Source organism: Mobula birostris, chromosome 1 (genome assembly GCF_030028105.1).
Source record: "Mobula birostris isolate sMobBir1 chromosome 1, sMobBir1.hap1, whole genome shotgun sequence".
Classification (NCBI taxonomy): domain Eukaryota; kingdom Metazoa; phylum Chordata; class Chondrichthyes; order Myliobatiformes; family Myliobatidae; genus Mobula; species Mobula birostris.
Genome location: NC_092370.1, coordinates 165,368,642 through 165,393,474, shown reverse-complemented (window position 1 = coordinate 165,393,474; position 24,833 = coordinate 165,368,642). Strand labels below are relative to the sequence as shown.

General features: G+C 43.3%; 1 protein-coding gene across 1 annotated transcript in view; it reads left to right on the top strand.

The window, feature by feature from the left end:
• The window catches only part of LOC140193710 (pleckstrin homology domain-containing family G member 3-like), a 171,543-nt gene extending 147,867 nt beyond the window's left edge, over positions 1-23,676 (top strand). Inside the window, exons 14-19 of the mRNA XM_072250911.1 lie at positions 717-755; positions 2,723-2,733; positions 6,807-7,142; positions 11,207-11,323; positions 15,874-17,656; positions 20,077-23,676. Of these exons, the coding sequence (XP_072107012.1) occupies positions 717-755; positions 2,723-2,733; positions 6,807-7,142; positions 11,207-11,323; positions 15,874-17,656; positions 20,077-21,221 (3,431 nt within the window). The 3' untranslated portion in view covers positions 21,222-23,676. The remainder of the gene's footprint in view (positions 1-716; positions 756-2,722; positions 2,734-6,806; positions 7,143-11,206; positions 11,324-15,873; positions 17,657-20,076) is intronic.
• The last annotated feature ends 1,157 nt before the right edge of the window (positions 23,677-24,833 follow it).

The window sequence follows — 24,833 nt, the reverse complement described above, 5'->3', positions numbered from 1 at the left end:
GGTCTCCATTGTGGACTGAGAGTGGGAAGGGATCAGGGTGAGGGGGAGGGAGTGGGAAGCATCAGAGAGACATTCTGTAATGATCAATAAACAAATGGTTTGGAATCAAGTGAACTTGCCTGCTGTCTCAGGGCTGGGTGTGTCTGCACCCCTGCCAGACCCTGCCCCGGCACTCCTCCTCTGCCACCTGTCCCACAGCCCACCTGCAGAGCCTCACTCTCGCCATTCCCAGCATCCTTTGCTCCCGCCGCATTTACAAACTCGCTCTCCGCTCCGTGTCGACAAGTACCGTACTGTGTAGAAGTCCTAGGCACCCTAGCTATATTCCCGTGACCGTGTGAATTTCTTCCAAGGTGCTCCAGTTTCCTCCCACATGCAAAAGACGTTCTGGTCTGTAGGTTAACTGGTCACTGTGAGCTGTCCCATGATTAGGCTAGGGTTAAAATCAGGGGATTACTGGGCCACGTGGCTTGAAGGGCCTTAGTCCGCACTGCATCTCAATAAATAAACATAGGTGGCTGAGACTTTGCACAGTACTGTAACTTCCGCACATTTTCAGCACCAAGAGGTCAATGACCATAGGGCCGGAGGTAGCAGCACTACCTTCTGCATTACTGTGCTGCTGATGAAGGGAAGAGAAGGCTTTGATGTGTAATGTTGATAGTCTGATAATACACCTTTATCCACTTACTTAATTGTTTCTATTTCTCTTTCAGAGCCAGCGAAACAGATCCTGAAGTCTTTGGTGCAGAGCGGTAAGTGAGAGAGTCCAGTGCACTGTAACTCTACTTGCCGCGTTCCACAGGCGTGTCTGAAAACGCGTCGTTACTCCTGAATGACAAACTTAGCCGCATTCTTCACTTGTGAAGCTTGTCATCCCCCGTTCCCAAACTTTCCAACCAGCTGGTGTGGGATCTGAAAGGGGTAGGCTTCACAGCCAAATCACCAGTTGTACAAGTTGCACAAATGAGAATGTTCACTCTCGAAACCAGTTGTGGAAGTTACGGCCAACTCATTAGAAAATTTGATCACTTGTCGACAAAATCTTAGTTTTCCATCAATCCCTGGCCTGGATGAATTGTTGGCTTTCAGTCATGGTATAGAAAAAGAAAGAGCAATATCATTCACCACGATGTTGAACAGTGCCTGCATGGGATTGGCCTAATATTAATTTTTTGCCCTCGCTCACAGAGGAAGCAATTTCTTTCTTTATATAAACCTTTGATTAGCATAGCACCCCTTAATCTTCTGCAGTGAAAAGAGAACACCCCTATTCTACGGAACTTGCCCTCCTAATCTGGTTCTTTTAGCCTTGAATACTTTTGGTGCCTCTGAGCTGCTTGCCTCCACTGATCCCAGCCCTTCCCACCACACACCAATTCTCCAAGGTTGGATAAACATCAAATGATATATGAAGCAGAAAATGCTACTTTTACTCAGCAAGTCAGGCAGCATCTGTGGAGAGAGATGGTGTGAATGTTTGAAATGGATGTCTTTCATTAGAACTCCAACAAGGGCATGGGTTGCAACTGTCTATCACATGGGTTGGCCTTGCTCCTTTTCCAGTAGGAAAGACTTCTGTTTGTATAGCATCTGTCAGGGGTGCTTCAGACTAAGGAAGAACCACTGAAGTATAATCATTCAGAATATAGCAGCCAATTTGAGTACATCAGAGTGCCAAGGTGATAAATGACCAGACAATATTTTATCAAAAGGTGCCTGCTGGTGGGTTAGTATTGCTGTGCACCTTGGAGAACTTGCCTAGCTTTCAACGTGTTGATATTGGATCATCCTCACAGGGCAGACAGTGATCTGGTCTATCCAAAAGTTTAACGTCTTAGCCAAGGAGCAGTGTCACAATAGTAAAACAATCTTTTAGTGTTACACTGAAGAGGCAGCTTGGACTACATACTTATATCCTTCCAGAGAAATTTGAACCCAAAATTTTCTAGTGGGAGACACTAAGCCATTAGTTTAAGCATCTCTGCTCCAGTTTTTCTGTCCAATGTTTCTGCATCTTCTATTTTAATTTTGAGTTAACAAGCTAGTGAGCTTCAGTGAAAGGTCCGTTATCAAAGATCCTCCTGGTCCGTATTCCCTAACTGGTCTTTGGGTAGTCGCCTTCATTGGCTGTCTGGCTCAGGGCTTGGCGTTGTTGTCTCTGAGTCAGAAAGTTATAAGCTCAGGTTTAAAGACCCGAGCACATGTTCACGATGATACTACAGTGCTTATGTAGTGTGGCACTGGGAGACGTTCCACCTCCAGGGTGAGATGTTACACCAACTTCCTCTCAGGCGGACGTAAAAAGAACCACTATCTTGTTTCACAGCCACAACCAAGTTCTCGCTGGTGCTTTGGCCAATACTTATTTTTTGGTAAACATCAGCTGAAAACTTCTGATTCGGTTTGTGGGCTTTGCCGTTTGCAAATTTCCTGTGAACAAGTTTCTGAATGTGACCATAAAGCACTTCTTGGCAACTAATTGTTTACCCCCACACCTCACCACCATTACAAGGCACCAAGTGGGCTGCCTAGCTGACAAGGTAGTGGTTCCTCATAAATTGGACCTTGAGTTTGCTGCTGTCCCTTCGCTTCTCAAATTTCAGTCACAATTAAATTTAACTTATGATTATCTAAGCCGTGATGTCTAACCTTCTCTCTCCCTCTTTCCATTTCCCCACACTTCTTTTGTTCCTCGTGGTGATCTCTCCTTGAACTCCAGTTTCTCTAAAGGTAAGAGCAGTGCTTTCTTTTCCTTTCAGCAAGTTGCTATTGTTACTTTTTACTTAACTTAAACATCGGTGCTGATTAGTCACTCGTGTAATAATTGAAGCCTTCAGTGTTAGTCTTGTGTAGGAGTTGACTGGTTCGCGGGTCCCTGAGCTGCCCTCCATGTATCAGGCCAAGATGGGGAGTGGTGGGGTGTCTTGGAGAGAAGGGGCTGTTTGACTCTGCAATGTGTCATGTGTCTTCATGTATGCATAGACCTTATGTGAATGTTCATTTACCCCTCCACCTCAAGTGGGGGTGCTGAAGAGAACTCCAGTAGCTACACTGCTCTCCGACTCTGCGATCATGTAATCTCTGACTTTTATGAGCTTCGAGCATGGAGTTAGTAACAACCTGTACTGCAATATCTTGCTGTTGGAACCAAGGGGTTTAGTCCGAAACAACATCTGAGACAAATTGAGACATCTGGGAAAACTCTCCTTACGTATTGATCTGTAGCCTCCCTTGGATTTTTCCTCTTTTCCACCCACCCCCATACTCCCTCTTACAAGGGGAAGCGGGTTCTCTGACTTGTTGACTTTCAGAGAATGGGTTGCAACTTGGCTCTAAATCTGGACTCTTTTTGCTCTGTTTACACAGTGAGAGCTCCATCTTGCTGACTGACCAAAGCAGTGCTTTCCTTTTCAGATGACAGCCCCCTTCTTCATTTGGAATTCATGACATAAATAAGGTTGTGATGAACAATTTATTTAGTGCACTCATCTGACCTGGCATTGTGATCACGTTGACCAAACTGGTGCCAAATTACTTTAGGACCATAAGGCATAGGAGCAGAATTAGGCCATACGGCCTATCAAGTCTGCTCTGTCATTTCATCATAGTTGATCCATTTCCCCCTCAACCCCATTCTTCTGCCTTCTCCTCATAACCGTTCATGCCATAACTAATCAAGAACTTGTCACCTCCACTTTAAATACATCCAATGAGCTGGCCTCCACAGCTGTCTGTGGTCATGAGCTCAACAGATTGGCCACCCTCTGGCTTTAAAAAAAAATCTTCCTTGTATCTGTTCTAAATGCACATCCGTCTAACCTGAGGCTGTGTCCCTTTGGTCCTAGACATCTCCACTGTAGGAAACATCCTGTCCACGTCCGCTCCATCTAGCTTTTGAACATTCGATAAGTTTCAATGATATCCCCTCTTCCCCCATTCTCTCCCTGCCCCACCATGGATCCGGACGAGCAATATGACTGTTGTCTAGGCTGCCCTGCTCGCTGCATTTGTGATCTCGCTCCCCAGCTCCTGACACCAGACGGCTATCCTTGCCCAAGCTGACAAATGTGAGTGAGGTTGGTGTCTCACAGTACTGTAGTAGGACCCTCCTTGCTGGCCGAATGAATGGTTGATTATTGTGCCCATGTATCTAAACATTCAGGTGTTTGACAGCATCTTGTGTTATTCTTGCTATATATCCCTTGGTTCCTCCAGGCACAGGGTAAGAACATGAGAGCAGTGGCTGGGTATCTCTCTGTCCATTATCAGGCACTCACAAACCTAACCTCATCCTCTGAATGGGTTGGGAGAAATCCAGGGCCTACATGTGTTGGGCCCCATGAAAATCCTAAGCGGATGGGACCAAAAGTACTCTAGGATGGTGTTGGTATTAGGCCAGAGGCATCAGTGGCCAATCTAATGGTTAGCATTGTCGTGGAAATGAGACTGAACATTAGAGTCAGATGAATATATTCTAAAAATGAGAAATAATAATTGAAGATTAGATCTTTAATGTATTCAGGAAGGTTTATGGGTCATCCTCGGTGCTTTGGAGAACATTAATAGTATATTTGAAGGAAGATGTCTGCTTTCTCACTGTGCCACTATCATATGTATTTAAGGTGATAGGTTGATAGGTTCTTGATCAGTAGAGGGGTTAAGAGTTCTGGGGAGAATGAAACTGGGGGAAAAAATCTGCCATGATTGAATGATGGAGCATATTTAGTGGGTCAAATGGACTAATTCTGTTCTTCTAATCTTCTGGTCCGATGGCCAAGTAAAGGTATCCAGTAAAGGTGTGAGCACCCCAAGAACAGCCCATGTTAATTTGCAGGCCACCAGCCCCATTCAAATGAGACGTCTTCTCAGTTGCCTTCAGACTCGGCATTAGTACCAGAGGCCTATAGTCAGGGGAGGTTTGTGGAACTCAGATTGCCTATAAACCAAAATATGATTGTGAATGAAATAGTTACTGGACTGCAAGACCAACAGGGAGCCTTCTAGAAGTGTGCTGGATTTCCTAATAACTTCTCCAACCATATTGCAACTACGGAGCAAATGTACACACTGAAAGGTTCCCACCACTGCCTGTAATAAGTTTGTACATTCTCCCCATGACTCTTGGGTTTCCTCCAGGTGCTCCGGTTTCCTCCCACAGTCTAAAGACGTACCGGTTGGTAGGTTAATTGGTCATTGTAAATTGTCCCGTGATTAGGCGAGGGTTAAGTCAGGGGCTTGCTGGGCAGCGCGGCTGGAATGGCATATTCCATGCTGTATCTCAATAAATAAATAAAAATTAATAAGCCAACCTCTTCAGAAATAACATTGATAATATAGGATTAAAATGAGCCAGGATTTCAACTTGCTTGTAAATGATGTTGTCATTCAGCCACTTCCTAAACTTTAAAATACACTCTTTTATATGAAGCTGACAGGTTCCGGAATTTATGTCGGTAGAATTGGAAGGAAGCTAGCCAGAGCAGATGACATTGCTTGGCATGTATTTCAGATGACTGCTGGCTACAGTCTATCTGTTGAAGACAGATTCCAAATATACTGTCATGTGCTTGCTCCTCAGAAGCCTGTCCCTAGCTGTTCCATCAGTTCTCAATCCAGACTGCTGGATATACAAGTCAATGTGCTGAGATGGATACCATGGCAGAGGCTAGTATATTAGCAAAGGCGATATGAGAAGATTGCAAGATGATGGTGCTTGTTTTCTGTTTCTTGTCACATTTATAGACTAGTATACTAATACTTACATTTATGTTCAGTTTTGGGTAATAGTTTAGGAGTCTGCTGAGAATGCTTTTGCTCATCTTGAAAATAAGATCTTTCATTTCAACCTGAGAGGTAGTTAAGAGCTTGAGTTGCCAGGTAAAATGATGCAACTAAAGTGGTTTGGTAGGTCAGTCAGTTTCTGCCATTTTGATATGGAATTGTTATCCCACTGAGGATGGATAGGGTAAAGAAGGTATTAAATTGTGCTTGAGATGGCGGTCGGTTATCGTTCATTTAGGGTCTTTAAGGATGGTCAGTAAATTTTGCCCTTGGTAGCATTGCCCAGATCTTGAAAAGTGATCAAATGTGAACAAGTAAAAGGATGTGACTTTTGCATCATTCCAAATACTTCAAACCAAAGAAGGACTGTTGAAGCATGCTAACGTAAGAGATGTAATTATTGCTGAATCATCTCTGCTATCAACATTATTGATGAATAAATATTGTCTAGGATACTGGTGAGAGCCCTTCAACTAATCTTCCAAACAGGATCTTTTATTTCTGCCTGAGAGATAGATAGGGGGCTTGGTTTGTCAGACCTGAACATGTTAATTCAGCATTCTCTCACTGGAGTAATCACTTCGACTGTGCCCTCGGGCTTCATGAATTGGACGTGAACCCACAATCTTTTGCGTCAGGGACGAGTTACAATGATGGCATATGGGGTCGGCGAATGACTATTTGTTTGTTTTTGGTGCTCAGTCTTGCACCAATGGAAATAAAAGCATCAGGCATGTTTAAGAACCCGAGTTCAAACTGGTGCAACTGCTCCAGGTAATAATCTTATCAGTACTATCTGCTTTTGACTTGGAGCAACTGGAATCTACATTTACAAATGAGCGTAAGGTGGGAATACTTCATGTTACACTAGGAATCATAACTAGTACTAATGAAAGAAAATATCAGGTTAATCTTTACCAGTGATTATCTACAATGATTACCATATTGAAAGGAGACAGAATGTCTCCAAGTTAAAGTCTCAGTGTGTGTTTTTAACTAAATCATTTGACCCCTTCAAACAGCATGCAGGCAGCGATGGCGAGCTCCTGGGCAATAAAGACTCCATGAACTCTCTGGCGGTTGTCAGTGCTCTGGGGTCTAGCACGAGCGAGCCCGAAAGCGAGAGGCATGACAATGATGATGACCTGGCCCACAGCAAGGACTCACTGAACCTCCTGAATGCAAGTGACTCGGAGGAACTGGCCAGAGGTACTGAGCTTGCCTTAGAAGACATGGATCCAGAAGAGGAGTTGATGATAGAGGGCGACCAGGTAGCCGACTTTGCCAGCTCATTGCTGGCTGCCATCTCCTGCTGGCACTATAGAGCCAGGGCTTTGCTTTCTGCTAAGTTCTCTACGGTGAGCGCCTCTATTTCTGTCTTTCTCTCTGCTCTCCCGCATGGAAAAAGCCGTGGCTGTCTGCGCCGCTGTCTTGAACCAGCTCAAAATGACTACACCACTAACTTCTTAACCCTGCTGCTTGTGTTTGCTGCCGCTATTCCCAGCATGCTCCAGGGATGATTACTAAGACGAGGAATTCATTGGACAATTCAGCAGGTTTGCATGTCACTACCTATGTATCTAGATCAATAAGCACCCCAAATGTCAAGCCAAGAGACCATTAACCCATGGTTAATGCAGGTGACAGTTACTGCGTTGACCATTGCTGATTAATTTAAGAACTGAACTTAATTCAAATCAATCACAATTAACTGGATGAACATAGCCATCCACATCTGGAGACACGAGACTGCAGATGCTGGATTAACACATGAAGTGCCGCAGGAACTCAGTGCATCTTGCAGTGGCTGTGGAGAGAAAAGGATGGCCACAGTTTCAGGTCAAGATCATCTTCATTTGGCTGATGAAGTCCAGGTGAATGGTCTTGACCCAAAACACGACCTGTCCATTTCCCTGCACAGAAGCTGCCTGACTTGCTGAGTTCCTTTGGCACTATGTTTGTGACTCCTGCATACTAATTATGCAGGAGTCACAAACATAGTCTGGGTAGCCTCCTACCTGATGGCATGAACATTGACTTCTTTAACTTCCGTACCTTCGTACCCCATCCCTTATTTATTTATTATTATTTATTTTTTTCCCTTTTTTCCTCTCTTTTTTCTCCCTCTGTCCCTCTCACTATTACACCTTGCCTGCTCTCCATCCCCTGGCCTCCCCTCCCGCTTTCTTTCTCCTTAGGCTTCCTGTCCCATGATCCTGTCCCTTCTCCAGCCTTGTATCCCTTTTGCCAAAAAACTTTCCAGCTCTTAACTCCATCCCTCCCCCTCCTGTCTTCTCCTATCATTTCGGATCTCCCTCTCCCCCCCCCCACTTTCAAATCTCTTTTTATCTCTTCTTTCAGTTAGTCCTGACGAAGGGTCTCAGCCTGAAACGTCGACTGTACCTCTTCCTATAGATGCTGCCTGGCCTGCGGCGTTCACCAGCATTTTTTGTGTGTGTTACTGAGTATCAGTTCAGTTTTTAAAACAGGGCTTATTGGCTGAATGACTGGCAAGATTCTTTGGCAGCGGTTCAAGTCAGCACTGAACTTGATAGTACGCTGTTTGATGTTCAAAAGATTTTTAAGTTAGTTAGTTTGGGCAATCTTGCACCAATAATGTATGGACTTGGCTCCACAGTGTAAATTAGACTGTAGATGGAAGCAGCTCCCAAAAATTGCACCGATTTACTTGAGGGAGGATGATGGTGGTTAACATGGACAAGGAAAATGTCATATGGTGTATTAAGTAAGCTGTTCTCATGAGTTAAGAGCTTAAAGCTATCTTTTGTGCTGAATGTATCTGACTTTGGGCGGGGGGGGGTGATCAAGTGGTCTAAAGAGAGATTCACTCAGCATTTAAGCTATTCTTTGCCAGACAGAGTTTGATGGGACAGTGTTGAGGGAGTTTGCTCTATATTTGATCTGTCATGGACCTGACATGGAAGTTTTCAAAGGAACAGTTTCAAATTGGTTTTACTCTACAACTGTCTTTCAAAAGCTTTATGCTTGCCTAATATAACAGTCTGGAATGGGAATTCTGTGGCGTTACCAATTAGATGTTAAATAATTAAATTGGAAAGGATTATTTTTTTGACTATTTAAAGAAAGAATGTTACGGTCGGTGACTCTGCATGGCCGTGTGTTGGCCCCAAATTCTGGTGGTGATGAAGAATCAAGCCCTCCCCCTCATACCCCAACAAAAGATCCTACCCCAACTGCACTACCAAAACTCTTGATTCTTTTCCCACCTCAACGGGCTGATTTTGGACACCAGAATATGACTCAAGTTGCCCCAATTTAGTGTGAAAGAAAAGGGGATTCTGCAGTGTTGTAAAGTGTAGGATGGAGATTGCTAGACCTTTATTTGGATTTGGGCTTTTGGCTTTTATCGCCATTGTGTAGACTGGATATGAAGCCAGGCTTTAGAGGTGGAAATTTGATGCCTGATCAACTGCACCACAGAAATTTCCAAATGGGAGCTTCAACAGTGAAACAACAGGCAATTTGATTGAATCAGTCCATGCCAACACTTACCCTAAAAAAAACAATGTACCAGTCCTAGAATTTTATCCACCTATCCAATGATACATCATTTTGCTTCATTGCCATCCCCAATGTCAGTTCTGTATACCCTCTTGGTCCCTGTCTTAAACTTCTGTGTTTAATATTGCACCAGTGGCTCCATTGTTAAAGCCTTGTGAGTAACACAGTTTTCTTATATCAATCATGTACCATCCTTTCAGACTTAATATTATCATATTTTGTCTTCTGCATTGTCTGATTTTTTTTTTGGTGGGGAGGGAGGTGAAAGAAGGGTTTTAATGAATATAAGCATAAAAAACTTAAAATAATCAGTGCAGGCAGTATCTGTGGAGGGAAAGAGTTGATGTTTCAGGTTATAATAACTTTTCATTGGAAATATCAGGCCAATGACTTCAAATGTTAACTTTACTTCTTTTACCACAGATGCTGCCTGACATGCTGAGGGTTTCCAGCATTTTCTCTTTATTCCAAGATTCCAGCATCTTCATTTTTCTTCTGCTCTTTCCTTCACAATGCTTTTCATGTCTTTATTATTGATCTGCATTGTAACCTCTTGATGGGTTTGACATCCTTCCTCTAGAAAGGAAAAAATACACTCCACGACACTCTTAAGTGATATCTAATTGGGGATTTTAATCCTGCATGTGATTTTAAACACCCAAATGCATTTGCTTTAATAACCTTATCAGCTTGAGGTAATGCATTTGGCATCCTGTCAGCTTGAGTCCCTCTGCCACAGCACTAAGCTGTCTCGTATACACAGTCACTGCCACTGATTTCTTTTTACTGAATATATGACCTTGTATTTATTGCTACTGAGCACCCACCTACTGCAATTAAGCGCACTCACCCATTGCAGCCTTCCAAGGAAGTAGAAAAGCTATTTTGCTGATGTTTGTACGCTTCAACATGACTGGCCTAGGCTTTTGTCCAGGACATTGGCTCGCACGGGGTGAACATTACTCTTGGTAATACCAATGTCTGCCCCCGACTACTCTGGAAAAACAATCCTAGCCTTCAAATACTTACTTTCTCCTTGCTGATCACCTTTAAATCTTGCTTGTTTTCTGCTTATTCTATAAACATTGAGCTACACCACATGCTTTTGCAAAATATTTTAAAATTAAGTCATTTTGTGCTGTACTACTCTGCTGTGGCTTTTTCTCACTATATACGACTAGTTAGTATCTTACCTTATCACTTTTGCCTTTTGTTGTTCATTACACTTTGTATTTGGATTTCAAACTTTGCTATGCTGCTTTAGTGATTCGGATTTTCTTAGTTTGTTCTACTTAAAGTTATTTTTAATCTACTTTATTTAACACTAGCTCTTCGCCCCCACTTTACTGCCACCATCTCAACATTTCTCTCACTTAATTCTTGATTCCTTTATCCTTTTTTCTCACGTTTTCCTATCAATTCACTTGCTGATGGATCTTTTAAGTGATTGTGGATAAACAGAATTAATGGTCAGCTGAAGAATCAAATAAGAGAGAGAAAATTGCAACTGAAGGTGCAAAATCAGTACAGGAAATAACATGCAGCATAAACACTCAGAGTAAAGTGAGTTTTGCACCAGCCATGTTACTTTTAATGTTGCTGTAATCTTCTTCAGCCATACATAATTCGCATGTTTGCTTCTAACGGTGCCATTAATCTAACCTGTATTTAACAGAACAATCCAATTATTGGGTAGGCTCATCAGGGACACGATTAGACTTGTGGGAAGGGATCTAGGGCTAAGAGACCTGTGGGCCTGCACTTATGACTCTGATGCGTGCAGGGGGATGAGTGGAGTGAACTGCATCTTTCCTGTTTCAGGCCAGTCCCCACCAATCACAGCCTGTTGCTCAACACTATTTATGATGTCTTTTAGCAGGCTGAGAACCCTGCTGAGCTACCGGAAGCCAAAGGATTCAAACGGCAGGACAGCCAGCCATCCGCAAATGCTGAGAAGCGGTGTGTCCGGGAAGCCGATAGCAGTGTGTCTGAAGAGGTACGTACAAGGAAAAAGAAAGACTTGAGTTTGGAGTCTCCATTTGTTGTCCATTTCAAGCATTCCAAGGTGCTTTTCACTTCATGTAATACTTCAAAATGTTACTTTATCAACATGGCAAATGCAGCAGTTAATCTGAGGAATGCCCAGAGATTAGACCCTTTCGCATATGTTCCTTTGCTGTAAATATTCCATCTGTATTGAAATATTTGCAACCGTTCCTTAGCAATTTCTAATTATTAGTGTTCCTGCCTTCTTTTTATATTAGTTTCCTGTTCTAATTCACATTTTTTTTTGGTCCTTTACACGCCTTGCAGTGCATTGGGCGGCAACCTTGCCGTTTCTTTTAGCATTTGTCTTTTTTTTTAACGGGGTCAAGTTGCTAGCTCGACGCTCAATCCAGCATGGATGGAAAGCGTGCAAGGAGTGGCCAGATGCAAACCCAGGACCACTCGCCTGCCAGTCTGGTGCGGGTGCCACTTCACCACCAGCTGGCTTCTAATTTACAGCCCTCATTTAATGCACCAAAAATGCTTAAGACCAATTTCTGGGCATTTTTTTTTTTACAAAAAACGGAATGACTATGGCTCCATATACTAGGGCACGGCATCCCCTGCTACGGAGAGATTGTGTTCCTAGAAAGCAGCCTAAATCTTGTTTTTATCCATAATGTGAAACTGCACATTATGTCTGTGTGTGCGTCAAGAAATGTGAATTGCAAGATAGAAATGTGTTTTTTTACTAATTCTATTATAATGAATTTTATTCTGTATGTCAAAACTTTGGGTTATGACTTGTGAATTCTTTTAGGACAAATCTCTTTTACTCAAATGACTGTAAGGCAAGGGTTGCAGTAATGTTGATTGTGAGGCAGATGCTGACCAGGAAGATGGGGAGAGCTTCCCTATCATTCATTAAAGGGACTTCAGACCTATAAGATGCTTGACTGAAAGGTGACCACTTCTGATCAGGCAGCTTGGAGTCAGCAAATGCTTTGCTTACCTTGAAACAGATTAAGACTTGGCCCCCTGTGATCCACTCCATGGGGATTTGCTGGAAGGAATCACTCCAAGCAAAGCAAAGAAAGCCCACCACTCTACACATTCAACCATTTCCGCGTAACTGCCTCAGAGGGAAGCAAAGTGAGGAGAAGATGAGCGGCAGCAATGACTGTACCTTGCCTTTATTTTTCTTCTTAAGTATAATGTAGTAACCAGTCTGCTTTTGAAATGTCAGACCTAGATTTTTATGTTCACGATGCTGAAATGGGATTTAACCCACAGCCTTGTGATCTAGAGGTGAACGTCCTGAAAGTGAGCTACCTACTCTGAGGTCTCTCCCCAGAGAGAGTTTCAGAAGAAAACATCACAGACTGAGATGTCAAGTGTTGCAGTCCTGAGGTTACTCTGTACATCGGTCAGCATAGACATGGTGGGCCGAAGGGCCTGTTTCCTGTGCTGTACAACCCTATTCCTATCGTCAACGATTGCTGGATAGTGACCAGGACCATTGGCTAATTCAAATGGACTTGCTGAAACTTTGCAAGCAGCCTCTGATGCCTCTGCAACCACAACACTTCACATTTCTTTAGCGGCTTTGGCTCGGTAAAGCATCTCCAGCTAGTTCAGAGGAACTTGATCAGAACAATTCCGCCCTCATAATGAGGTGTTAGACTAAGATGGTTTAGGAAGAGGTATTTTTTCCCTGATTGCTGGAAGAAAATTGTACTGGGCCATCATAGAGTCATACAGCATGGAAAGAGCCCTTTGGCCCAACTCAACTCTGCTGAGTGTGTTGCCCAGCAAGCTGGTCCCATCTTCCTGCATTTGGCCCATAGTCCTCAAAATCTGTTGTATCCATGTAGTTATCAGGATGGCATTTAAACATTGCTTCTGTGCCCACCTCCACCACTCTTTTACAGCTCATTCGAAATATGCACCACCCTTTGAGTGAGGAAACTGTTTCTGATATTCCTTTTAAATGTTCCACCTCTGATATTAGACCTATGCTGTCTTGTTTTTCCACACCTCTTCCCTGGGGATATCACTTTGTGCTTTCGCCCTGTCCATGACCTTCATGATCTTATATATCACTATCAAGTCACCTTTTAATATCATACCTTCCAAGGAATAAAGTCCTAGTCTACATAACCACACTTCAGGTCCCCAAGTCCAAACATTCTGGTAAATCTTTTTGGCAATCTTTCTAGCTTAATAACATTGTTCTTGTAAGAAGGTGACGAAAAGTGTACACAATACTCCAAGTACGGCCTCACCGATGGAGCCAGTTATGGATCTAATCAATTTGCTCTGCTGGATTCCATGCAAGCTAACCTTCCAGACCATTATCAAAGGCCTTGCTACAGTCCATATATCCACCTTAATGAACTTTAAGGCCTCCAGTATCTCATCTCTGCTCACTTGCATGTGGTCCTAGACATCACTCGTTTCCCTCATTTTCTTAACTTCCATTGTCTTCTCCCCAGTAAAAACTGAAGAGAAAGATTTAAAATCTCACTTGCTTCCACACACTTCCTTTTGAATCATGTCCGAATAACTGGTTAATTTTGCCACTTCAGAGAGCAGTTCAGGTGACCAGTCTGGTGGTGGGACTGGACTCAGCAGTAAACCATGATAAATGCTGGCAGCATCTTTCAATCCTTAGATGATGTTAATAACTTCTGCAATAATCTGATACCAACCAACATTTTTTAAATGCCATTTTCTTTATAGTGTATTCATATTCTTGAAGTACTGAGCTGATAGTTGAATTGTTTAAGAATAAATTGTTCATTTAAGATGGAGATGATTAACCAACCCCCACCCCATCAATTCCACCACTCTGAGGGATGAGTCTTTGGAACACTACTACAAAGGGCAGTGGAGGCAATGTCTAAATATTTTCAAGGCAAAGTCATAGAGTGTGCAGCATTGCATCTTTGGCCTAATTGGGCCATGGCAACCAAGATCTTCATCTGTGCTAGTCCCATTTGCCTACGTTTGGCCTAAATACCTCTAAAGCTTTTCTCTCCACTTACCTGTCCAAATGTCTTTTAAATGTTATTTATCTGCCTCAGTCACCTCCCTGACAGCCCAAAAAGAAGTAGGTAGGTTCTTAATAAGCAAGGGGCGAAAGTTTGCTGGAGTAGGGGGGAATGTGTGGACGAGCTGACAATCAGTGCAGCCACGTTTTTAATGGTGGAGCATGTTCAGTGGCCTCCAGGCACCCCGAATTCCCATGTTTGTATCCATGGCCTCAGGGTTATAGGTCAGGCCTTTGCATAATGAGCCCATTACTTAAAAAAAAATTGGATAGGCACTTGCATGATAGCTTCACTATCATAGAGTCATAGAGCAATACAGCAAGAGGACGGGCTCCTCAACCCAGTGGCTCTGTGTCAAACACAGTGCCCATCCGAGCAGTCACAATTCAGCCTGTTTCCCTCTACGAACCTATCCAAGTGCTTGTACCTGCCTCAGCCCCTTCCTCCGACAGCTCAGTCCGTATACTCAGCGTTCTGCGTGAAAACGTTGCCCCTCAGGTCACTTATAAATGTTTCCCCGCTCATCAGAAACCCATGGCCCCTAGTGTGGAGAAACGACTGTATTCATCCACATTATTTATACCTTTCATAAATCTTAAACACTTTGATAATGTTGCCCTTCGTTCTCCAACATTGCAAGGAATCCAGACCTAGCCTGGTCAACTTCTCCCTGTAACCCTGACTTCGAATCCTGGCAATACCTTCATAAACGCACACAAAATGCTGGAGGAACTTAGCAGGCTGCCTGGCCTGCTGAGTTCCTCCAGCATTTTCTGTTTGTTGCTTGGATTTCCAGCATCTGCAGATTTTCTCTTGTTTGTGATTGAATATCCTCATAAATCTTTTGTGCACCTTTTCCAGTTTAACCACATTTTTCCAGTTAAGAGAGAGAGCAAAACTGTGCGTAGTACTCCAAGTGACTTGTACAAAAGCAACATAATTGTCTCAGCTCATGCATTCAGTGCCCCTGACTGATGGAGGCCAGCACACCTTCACTTGTCTAGCTGTGATGCTGCTTTCTCTGAACTATGCACTTGTACTCCTAGGTGTCTCTGCTCCAATACACTCGCTAGTGCTGTAGTAAAAGTCCTATACTGGCTTGATATTCCAAAATCATCGTCTACATATTTGTACTGGAAATCCATTTGCCAATCCTGGGCTCACTTCACCGAATGATCAAGTTCTTCTTGTACTTTATAATATGCAATAGTTAAGGGGTTATAGGCTGGTCACTTCTACCTAACACCTCCCAGCTTTTGATGTCATTCTCACTCTCACCTGAATCTACTTATCACCTTGCCTCACACCTACCCTCCAGCTTCCTGCGCTGGCCACCTCCCCTCTTTCTTTCAGTCCAGAGGAAGGGTCTCAACTGTTTCCCTCCACGGATGCTGCCTGATGCACTGAGTTCCTGCAGCAGGATGCTTGTTGCTCCAGATTCCGGCATCTCCTGGAGATCTGTTTTTGTTGACCTTATTTAACATTGCCACGTTTTTGTAACCATCAGGTCACCCCCGACGTGGAGCCGATGTCCATTCAACAGATTGTCACGGAGGCCTGCCAGTCTGCCCTCGAGGAAATGCAGTCGGACACCGAGGCTACTCACAGTCCGGAGGGAACCAAGGGAGCAGACGAGGTCCCGGAGGTGACTGATGCAGATCTAGGCGGCCCCGAGCAGGGAACTGTGGGTTCTGCTGCAGAATGCCCGTTCAATGAGGTGGGCGATGAGCCAAAGCACTTCAGCAGCGAAGACTCCTCAGAGGAGGAGCAGGAGCGGGATTCCCAGAGCATCCTCCCTCCTTCGGTGCTGGGGCAGGCTAGCCTCATTGCAGAGCATTTCCTGAACAGCCCGTCAAGGTGCAACAGCTTGGTGAACGACGACAGCAGCTCCTATAGTTGTGTGTCACCAAAGGTGACCAACAGGCAAAGTAGCCTCGAAAGCAGTGACAAAACATCGCGGAACAGGGGCACGCATGATGAATGGCGGCCAAGTGACGCTTTCTGGGGCAGCAATGGCCAAGAGGAGGGAAGCCTGTCTGAGGAGTCTGTCTTAAAAGGCCAGGAGGAGATGGAATTGGACATTGATCGGAACGCTCCTAAGAGAAGGGATTCCACCCTCTCCAGGCAGGACCGGCTGCTCATTGAGAAGATTAAAAGTTACTATGACAATGCAGAGCATGAAGACGCCAATTTTAGCATCAAGAGGAGAGAAAGCCTGACCTACATCCCAGCGGGTCTGGTCAGGAACTCTGTGTCCAAGTTAAATGGTCAAAACAAGGAAGAGGATCTGCGACAGGCCACCTTAAGAAGACGACTGGCATCTTCTAATGTGGCTGTTCCCCGGAGGAATGACCCTCCGGTCAGGGCTTTGCAGGACCTTCCAAACCTGAGCTCCTGCAGAGATGCTCACTCACCTATGGAGCCAGTCCGGGCCTTAGAACAACAGCAGCCAGAATCAAATGATCCTTTGGCAGGAAAGCCACCTTTGGACTTCTCGAAGGAGCCCAGTTCTGGTGAACAGAACCCAATTACAGAGAGTGAATTCCGATCACCCGTGGACATGATTAAGATCTGGCAAGAGATGGAAAACATGTCAAATATTGCCACAAAGTCTCCAAAGGGAGCAGAACAGAAACATGACACAGTACAAGGGTTTGAGTCTTTTGAGAATAACTCAGAGAATCCAAAGAAAATTGAAGAGAAGGACCCCAAACAATCTCAAACAAAACAACTCAGCAGTGTTAGAAGTAACTTATGTCAAGATTTCAACGAGCCATTAGTTATTCTGGAAGATGGTGATTTAAGTGCTATTCCAGAAGTGTCTCCCATAACCTCTCAAGCAAGGCCTACTGGAGAAAGTGGCTTGGAAGAAAGACTAAATGATGCATCAGTGAGTGAGGTTGGCAACCAAGCCAAAGAATATGTTCCACGTCCTCAAACGCCATTATGCGTCCAGAAACGTAAATGCTCTGAAGATGAATGTGCACCACTACCGGATTCCGGTTCCGACCTAACTCAGAATCTGAGTTGTGATCACCGCACTCCAATCACAAGACCACAGGTGGCCCAGGCACAGGGTGAAGAACTGCTGAGAGAGGTGACAGAGAAGATGAAGACCAAGGTCTACCAGCTGGCCAGGATATACAGTCAGAGAATTAAGAACACCAAGCCAGTGGTCAGAAAGAGAGGCAGTCTGCTGGAGGTGGCACAGGAGAAGGAAGAGGAACGGGGCAGTGAAGTCAGAAAACTGGTAACGGTTCAGGAAGATGAGAAGGAAATAGTTGCTGCTGGTGGGTACACATTTATTTTCCATTCTTATTTTGTAGACTTTCTAAATCAGAATCAGGTTTAATATCACTGGCATATGTTGTGAAATGTGTGGCAGCAGTACATTGCAATACATATTTTTAAAATATATAAATTACAATAAGAAATATATGCAGAGTATATAGTGAGGAATATGGATTGATCCATTCTCAATTCAGAAAACTGATGGCGGAGGGGAAGAAGCTAAAATGTTGAGCGTGTGTCTTCAGGCTCCCGTACCTCCTCCTTGATGGTAGCAATGAGAAGAGGGCATGTCCTGGATGAAGGGAGTTCTCAATGATGAATGCCACCTTTCTGAGGCATTGCCATTTGAAGATGTCCTTCTGCAGCTTTTTCCAATCCTGTGCAGTGTTACCCCCCCCCATAATAACTTCGATGCAACCAGTTAGAATGTTCTCCACAGTATATCTGTAGAAATTTGCAAGTCTGGTGACATACCAAATCTCATGAAATATAGCTGCTGTCATGTCCTCTTTGCAAGTGCATCAATGTGTCGGGCCCAAGATAGGTCTTTGGAGATGATGACACCCAGGAACTTGAAACTGCTCACCCATTCCAGTTCTGATCCCTAGATCTCTTGGGTTCCCCTTCCTGAAGTTCACAATCAATTCCTTGGTCTTACTGACACTGAGTGCAAGGTTGTTAGACACCACTCAACCAGCTGATCTATCACACTCTTGTACACCTCCTTGTCACCATCCGAAATACTGCCGATAATTGTGTTATCAGCAAATTTATAGGCAGCATTTGAGTTGTGCCTATGTACACAATCATGGGTGTAGAGAGAGTAAAGCAGGGTGCTAAACACACGTTCTTGAGGTGCGCCGGTGTTAATTGTCAGCGAGGAGCAAATGTTATTTCTGATCTGCACTGACTATGATCTCCCGATGAGGAAGTCTAGGAACCTGTTGCAGAGGGCCAAGTTTTGGAGGTTGTTGATTAGTACTAAGAGTATGATGGAGTTGAATGCTGAGCTGTAATCAATAACCAGCAGCCTCATGTAGAGTATTGCTGTTATCCAGGTGATCAAAGGCCAAGTGAAGACCCAGTGAAATTACATCTGCTGTAGAACTATTATGGCGATAGGGCGGTAGGTCCAGGTCTATACATACATAGCTTAAAATTCATTACAATGAATTTTTTTTGTACCAGTCAACAAGTTGCTTTTCCAGCATTTCTCATTAACATGTATATCATGTTATTTCAGTTTTCCATAGCCTACTTGTGTAAATCTAGCTGGCTAATCAGTTCTCACCACCTTACCTTTAATAATGCATTACACAGACCAGGAAGCTTAATGTACAGGTAACTGGCTTTGTTAAGCTATTTTGACATGATATCACAGACATTACCTTTTATGTACATATCCACCATCCTCTACTGAAAACACACTTGCATCCTCCTCTCTCTATTCTGATGAAGCATCAAGGTCCTGGAACATTGAGAACTTCTCTTTCCACAGATTCCCTCTGACTTGTTAAGACTATCCAGCATCTGCTGTTTGCCTTTCAGATTTCCAGCATCTGCCAATATATTGCTTTTCATTGAAGATGCGTGTATACTGTGTTTAAGGTGGAAGGAAATACAAGGGCAGAATGTGGATTATTCAAGGTGGACTATAAGGGAGGTGGAGAATTGGACAGGGTTAAGGATAGAACTCACATGGTCATCTAGAAGCAACCACTGTAATAGTGTCAGCTGTAGGAACATAAAGATCTCCAAGAAGTGGAAGGCTGGAGAGGTGCAGAGACATGAACACAAAGGTGAGGATGGTAGGTTGTTGAGGCAGGTATTGGTGAGCCAGCAATGGACCAGAGACTTAAGAGACATTGCACAGACGTGAGCCCTTTAGTCAGAAATTTTGCCCATCTTTCTATGTCTTGCCTTTCTAAGTACCTCTTAAATATAGTGATCTTATCTGGCTCCACCACTTCCTCCAGCAATCATTCTACATATCTACCACTATCTGTTTCTAATGCTGTTTCAGGTTGTGATCCTGCATTAGCACTGGAAAGGGAGACGTCGGAAGGTGAGGGGAAGGGGAGGTGTATCAATTGGCAGATGATGGATGAGACCAAGTGAGGGGGGGAGAAAGGATAAAAGGGAATGATGTGAGGATCTGGGAAGTGATAGGCAAAAGGCAGAACCAGTAGACCAGGGAATAAAGGGAGGCATGTTACATACTAAAGGGAGGTGATGGGCAGGTCACGATGGTAGGTGAGGGGAAGAGAAAGGGGTGAGAGGACCACCAGAATGGAGGGAAAATGAAGGTGTGTGTGGGGAGGGACTGAGGGGAGTTGTTCTGTGTGTTGCTCAAAATTTAGAGCATCCACAGAATCTCTTGTGAATAATTTTTAATTACTTGTTTCTGTTTAACCTCCAGCAGATAAGCCAAAGGAATCACCATCTTTGCCTCTCTATGACCAAGTTATTATCCAAGGGCAAGTCCCATTGGCTGCATTAATGCAAGAACCTGATGCTGACTCGCCAAATAAGTATTTGCAAACATCTCTTCCTCCTTCCACCAAGATCACTTCACCCAGACGTACTGTTTTCAGTCTAATAACTCCTCCAGTGAGGCCCCAGTTGAGACCACTGAGCCCTACTGAGGCGGAAACATTTCCATGGCCTGATGTTCGGGAGCTCCGTTCCAAGTATACCTCTATGCATGATCAAGTCACAAAGGATTCTATATTGAGGGTAGCCAGAACAAACCTCTTCAAGCCACCTGAAAGTTGCTGTGCAAAGTTGGGCCGATTTTCCAAGAGCTTGTCCATGCCTAATGGAATGATGGAAGGCAGAATGTCCCATTCTGGTTTGTTGGAAAAAAGAGGCAAATCCAAACCTGGCCTCTGCCCTGCTAGCACAATGGGGAAACGAGCAGGTTCTGACACCGTGCCCAGGAAAATGTTGCATTCAGATTCCTCCATCCAGTATCTCCTGAAAGAGGCTCCCGGGAGCTCTTCCAATAACCACGCAACATGTTCACGGACTACTCCCTTGGACTGTACATGCACTGACCAAAGTTCCAGTTCAGAGTGCAAGTTCTGCCACTCTACCAAATGCCTGGAGGCAACCCACTACGTTTCTTCAGAGTTACTGCTAGATGATCAGAAAGTCATAATCATGGAGAAATTGCCATGTGATGGTGATGGTTGGAGTATTCATAGGAAGGAGCAGGTCGCTAAGGACAACAGCAGTGATGATGAGGGATATGTCCAGATCAGCTCTCCAACATCCCGAGAGAAAATCTCGATTCGAGCAGTCATGGAAAGGTGCAGGGCTTACCAAGAATCGGAAGAATATAAATCTAGGCAAGAAGGTGAAGACAAGGACAGGAGACAGGGAATTTCTAACCCAAAGGCCAAACAGCGGAGTTATGGAGGAGTAGAGAAGCTGACCTCCAGCACTCAGCAACCAGAGCCAAGGAGGGAGATGCGCCAACTTAGCAGTAGGACAGATCTAACCCAGCAAGGCCTGGTGAAGAACCTGAGGGACAAGTTTCAAAGCTTGACTTCTGCCAGCTAAACTTAATCTGGCTTCCCTCTCAGATGCTAGTTGCCAGTTACAAATCAAACCACTGTACCGGGAAAAAATGGGTGTAAAATATTGAGATGTGAATTTCTTTTGGACTTGTGGCCAGGACTTTTACTGAACTATCTGGGAACCGAAACCAGTGAATGAACATTTTGATGCTTAACCAGGTTATTTATCATTCCTCAATAAATATATGATTGAACAGATTTTAATTTTGCACACCCTTATGTTAATTTAAAAGTAAAATATTCCCCTTAAACTACTGTGGTCACTGCAGCTTAGCTATGTTCAGGTCCATGTATGTCATGTCTTGTTTAAATAGTCAGTGGTCTTCTGTTGATGTGGGCATTCGCTGACTATATGCTTCAGTGTCTTCAGTTCTGAGAAAAAGTTTCTTTGTCTATATGAATTATATTTTCCACTCCCTCCATGGCCCATCCTTCCCCATCTTTGTAACCTGTAATCCTTTAATGTGTGATTTCTACTTACCCCCACTTCTGACTTCTATTGGTGGCTGTGCCTTCAACTGCCCTGACCCCAAAATAAATAATTCCTCACCTAAACATTTCCAGCTTGCTCCTGACCTTTAATTCTTGTCTCAGAGCCTGCCATTTTAACCAGGTCTTAGTATCACTTTATGAAACAAATCTTATTTGAATAACCCTTTGTGAAGAACTTGGTGGTGTTTTACTGTGTTAAAGATGAAGTGGAAATCTAATTTTTTTTATTGTTTTTATGTCAAGAAATTTATTACCCATTGTTGAGCTAAACATGGTTTATAATTGCATTGATGCAGTCATCTGTTCTCACAAATTGTTTCTACTGACTTCAGCATAATGAATTTCAATGCTGGAGTCAAATCCACTTTGTCATTTTACAGCAGAATTAGCACTAACTATGGGGAATAAGTTAATAGGTGATTGTTTTCTGTCCCTCAAGGACTTGTTGGTTATTGGCTTTTGGTGGTGTACAATCACCAGGTTAATGCACTATTTTGTATGAAATATCCAGATTTTTTGCTTTGTGTTGGTTGAACTGCCCTCAGCTGTAGCAGTAGGTATGGATGTAAGAATTAGTGCCAGAGTGCCTCAAGTTTGGAGTTCCTACCCAAATAACTAATCAGTATCTGACTGAAAAATTAATGTAGGTTATGACAAGGGTGCCTCTGTTCTGCTGTCCTCCCTGCTGCTGTTAAATGGCCAGCACTCAGCAGTTTAAACTATACTTTGGACAAAGTCTATACGTGTAGTTTTCTCTTCTACCTGCCAGCTGGAGAGTATACATTTTCTATTGTTAAAAATAAATGTCAGTCCAGGCAATGAACAATAACACCTTAAAAGCCAACTTGCAATTTTACTGCACAGAACCAGGGCCTTTGGCCCACTGTGAAACAAGAACCATTGGAACACTGACCCTATCGTAATCAAGATTTTAAAAAAATTCTCCCCGATTCCCATCAACAACCCTGTCTCACACAAAAAGACATGCTACACACTAGGACCAATTCATGGTGATTATTTAACTACCATGCCCCATATCTATGGGATTTGGGAAGGAAAATGTATTGTCTGGAGGAAGCCCATGCATGTGATCACAGGGAAAATTTGCAGACTCCACAGACAAGACCGGAAGTCAGGATTGACCCTCCCTCACTGGAGTGTAAGGCAACAGCTCTATCAGCTATGCCACCATACTGTTCAAATGATACAGTTCAGTTCACAACATCTGGGCTACCAAAGTTTAGGTTAATTAAGATTTTTTTTTAGAAATGTTGCTTCTGATTTCAACAATCTGGACATAGCAAATTCGTGCAAACAATGTGATAATGAGCAGATAATCCATTTTCACTAATGATGATTAAAATACCTACTGGCGATGACAATGGGAAGAACTCCCCTGCTCTTTAAAATATTGCTGTGGGATTGTATTAAATTTGTATGTCAAGACCAAGGCTTCATGTCCTACCTAACAGAAGGCACTTGTAATATTGCAGTACTCCTTCAGTTTAGCACTGGAAGTGTCAGTTTGGTTATGTGTTTAAAGTCAATGCAGTGGGACAAACTTTTAAGTTGTGGCTGACCCTATCCAATGTACTTGATCTGATGAGATTATGACTTCATGGAACCAGGTAGTTAGTTGCTTGTTGATTCTCTAGTCACCAAGGTCATTAAAGATTGTGGGAATGCCTGCTTCAGTCTCATTGCCACTACTTTTGTGTTAAACCCTTCTCGACTTGTAGAATCTATGCATGAATTTCCTGTACGATGACTCCTTGAAAAGACCTTTTTGTTAAGAGTTGTCGTCACTATGCACCTTACCACTTTAATACTTCCTGAAATAAAATTTAAAATTTCACACTATCTAGCTCCATAATAGTCCCAAATTTTGCTGAATTAATTTGTAAACCTAAGGTTACCCTATAAATTTGTAATGACAATGTTTTAATGCCTATTATATGAATTGTAAAGAAGCAAAAATAATTGCATACTAATTGTCTGCCTTTCATTGTGTTGAAGGTATGTGGTCTTACAGATATGCCTTTAGTTTTTCTTTACAGGGAAATCCAGAACCTCAAATGGCTGGAGAGTTCATTGAAGTAAAAATTGACTCCAGCAACACCTCCAGATGCTGAGCAAATCAAATATTCGGTTGAGTTAGCCAGGCTTGGCCTGGTGTCAGTACCAATGCAGAAAATGTCCTTAGGCTGGTAGAGGACAAAGATCATCTACCAGCAGGCAAGGCCATCTGATAAAAGGCGAGCGTGCAGATTTCAGCAAAGGCTACAATTGTTTTGTTTCTTTAAGATGAAATATCCTGCTTGCCCTAGAGGAATGAAACGAGCAAGTTCCAGGAGGGTATAGGATGCCTAGAATGTCACTGCTCACAGGAGATAAAAGGGGAGACAAACTGATTCTTAAAAAAAAATCTACTTCAGGGAGGTGGAAACAGAAGATATTGTGACATAAGTTGACCTTTTTTTTGTCAGATATAGCTCGGCCACTCCTTATTAGAATCAAAATGCTGAACTTGCTCATATAACCAGACAGCATTTTGAATCACTCTAGTCTGTCTTGAACAGGAGTTGAAGGACAGACGTTTGAAGGCTGCTCATCACAGAATGTCGTAACTTGATGGCAAATGCAGCATGGGGTTCCTGATGATAGATAACCACGTGTTTCACAAATGCAAAATGTACAAGTCCCCATACTTGAATGCTGCTACAAGCAAACCCCAAAATACTTGAAGGCCATTTTATTTATGTTTACAAATAATAATAAAAATATGTAGGTACATGGGGCAAGATCTACAGAGGAATGGTGATGCAGTTGGCATTTCATTAATAAAGTGTTTGCCACTATATAAAGGCACATGGGTGGATGGATAAAGCTGAGATGTGAAGTTCTAAAGTGGACATGTATTTTTTTTTTTACAAATGAGAAAGCCAACTAAGTCATTGAGACAACTAGCAGTCAAAGAACAAGAGAAGAGAACTGATGGAGACTAGCAACTGTTTTGTAGAGAGCAGGAAGTGCTTCAGTTTTGTACCTACAGTGACATTAATTATGAAAGACAGCAATCCAAAATATCATCTGCTAACATTTT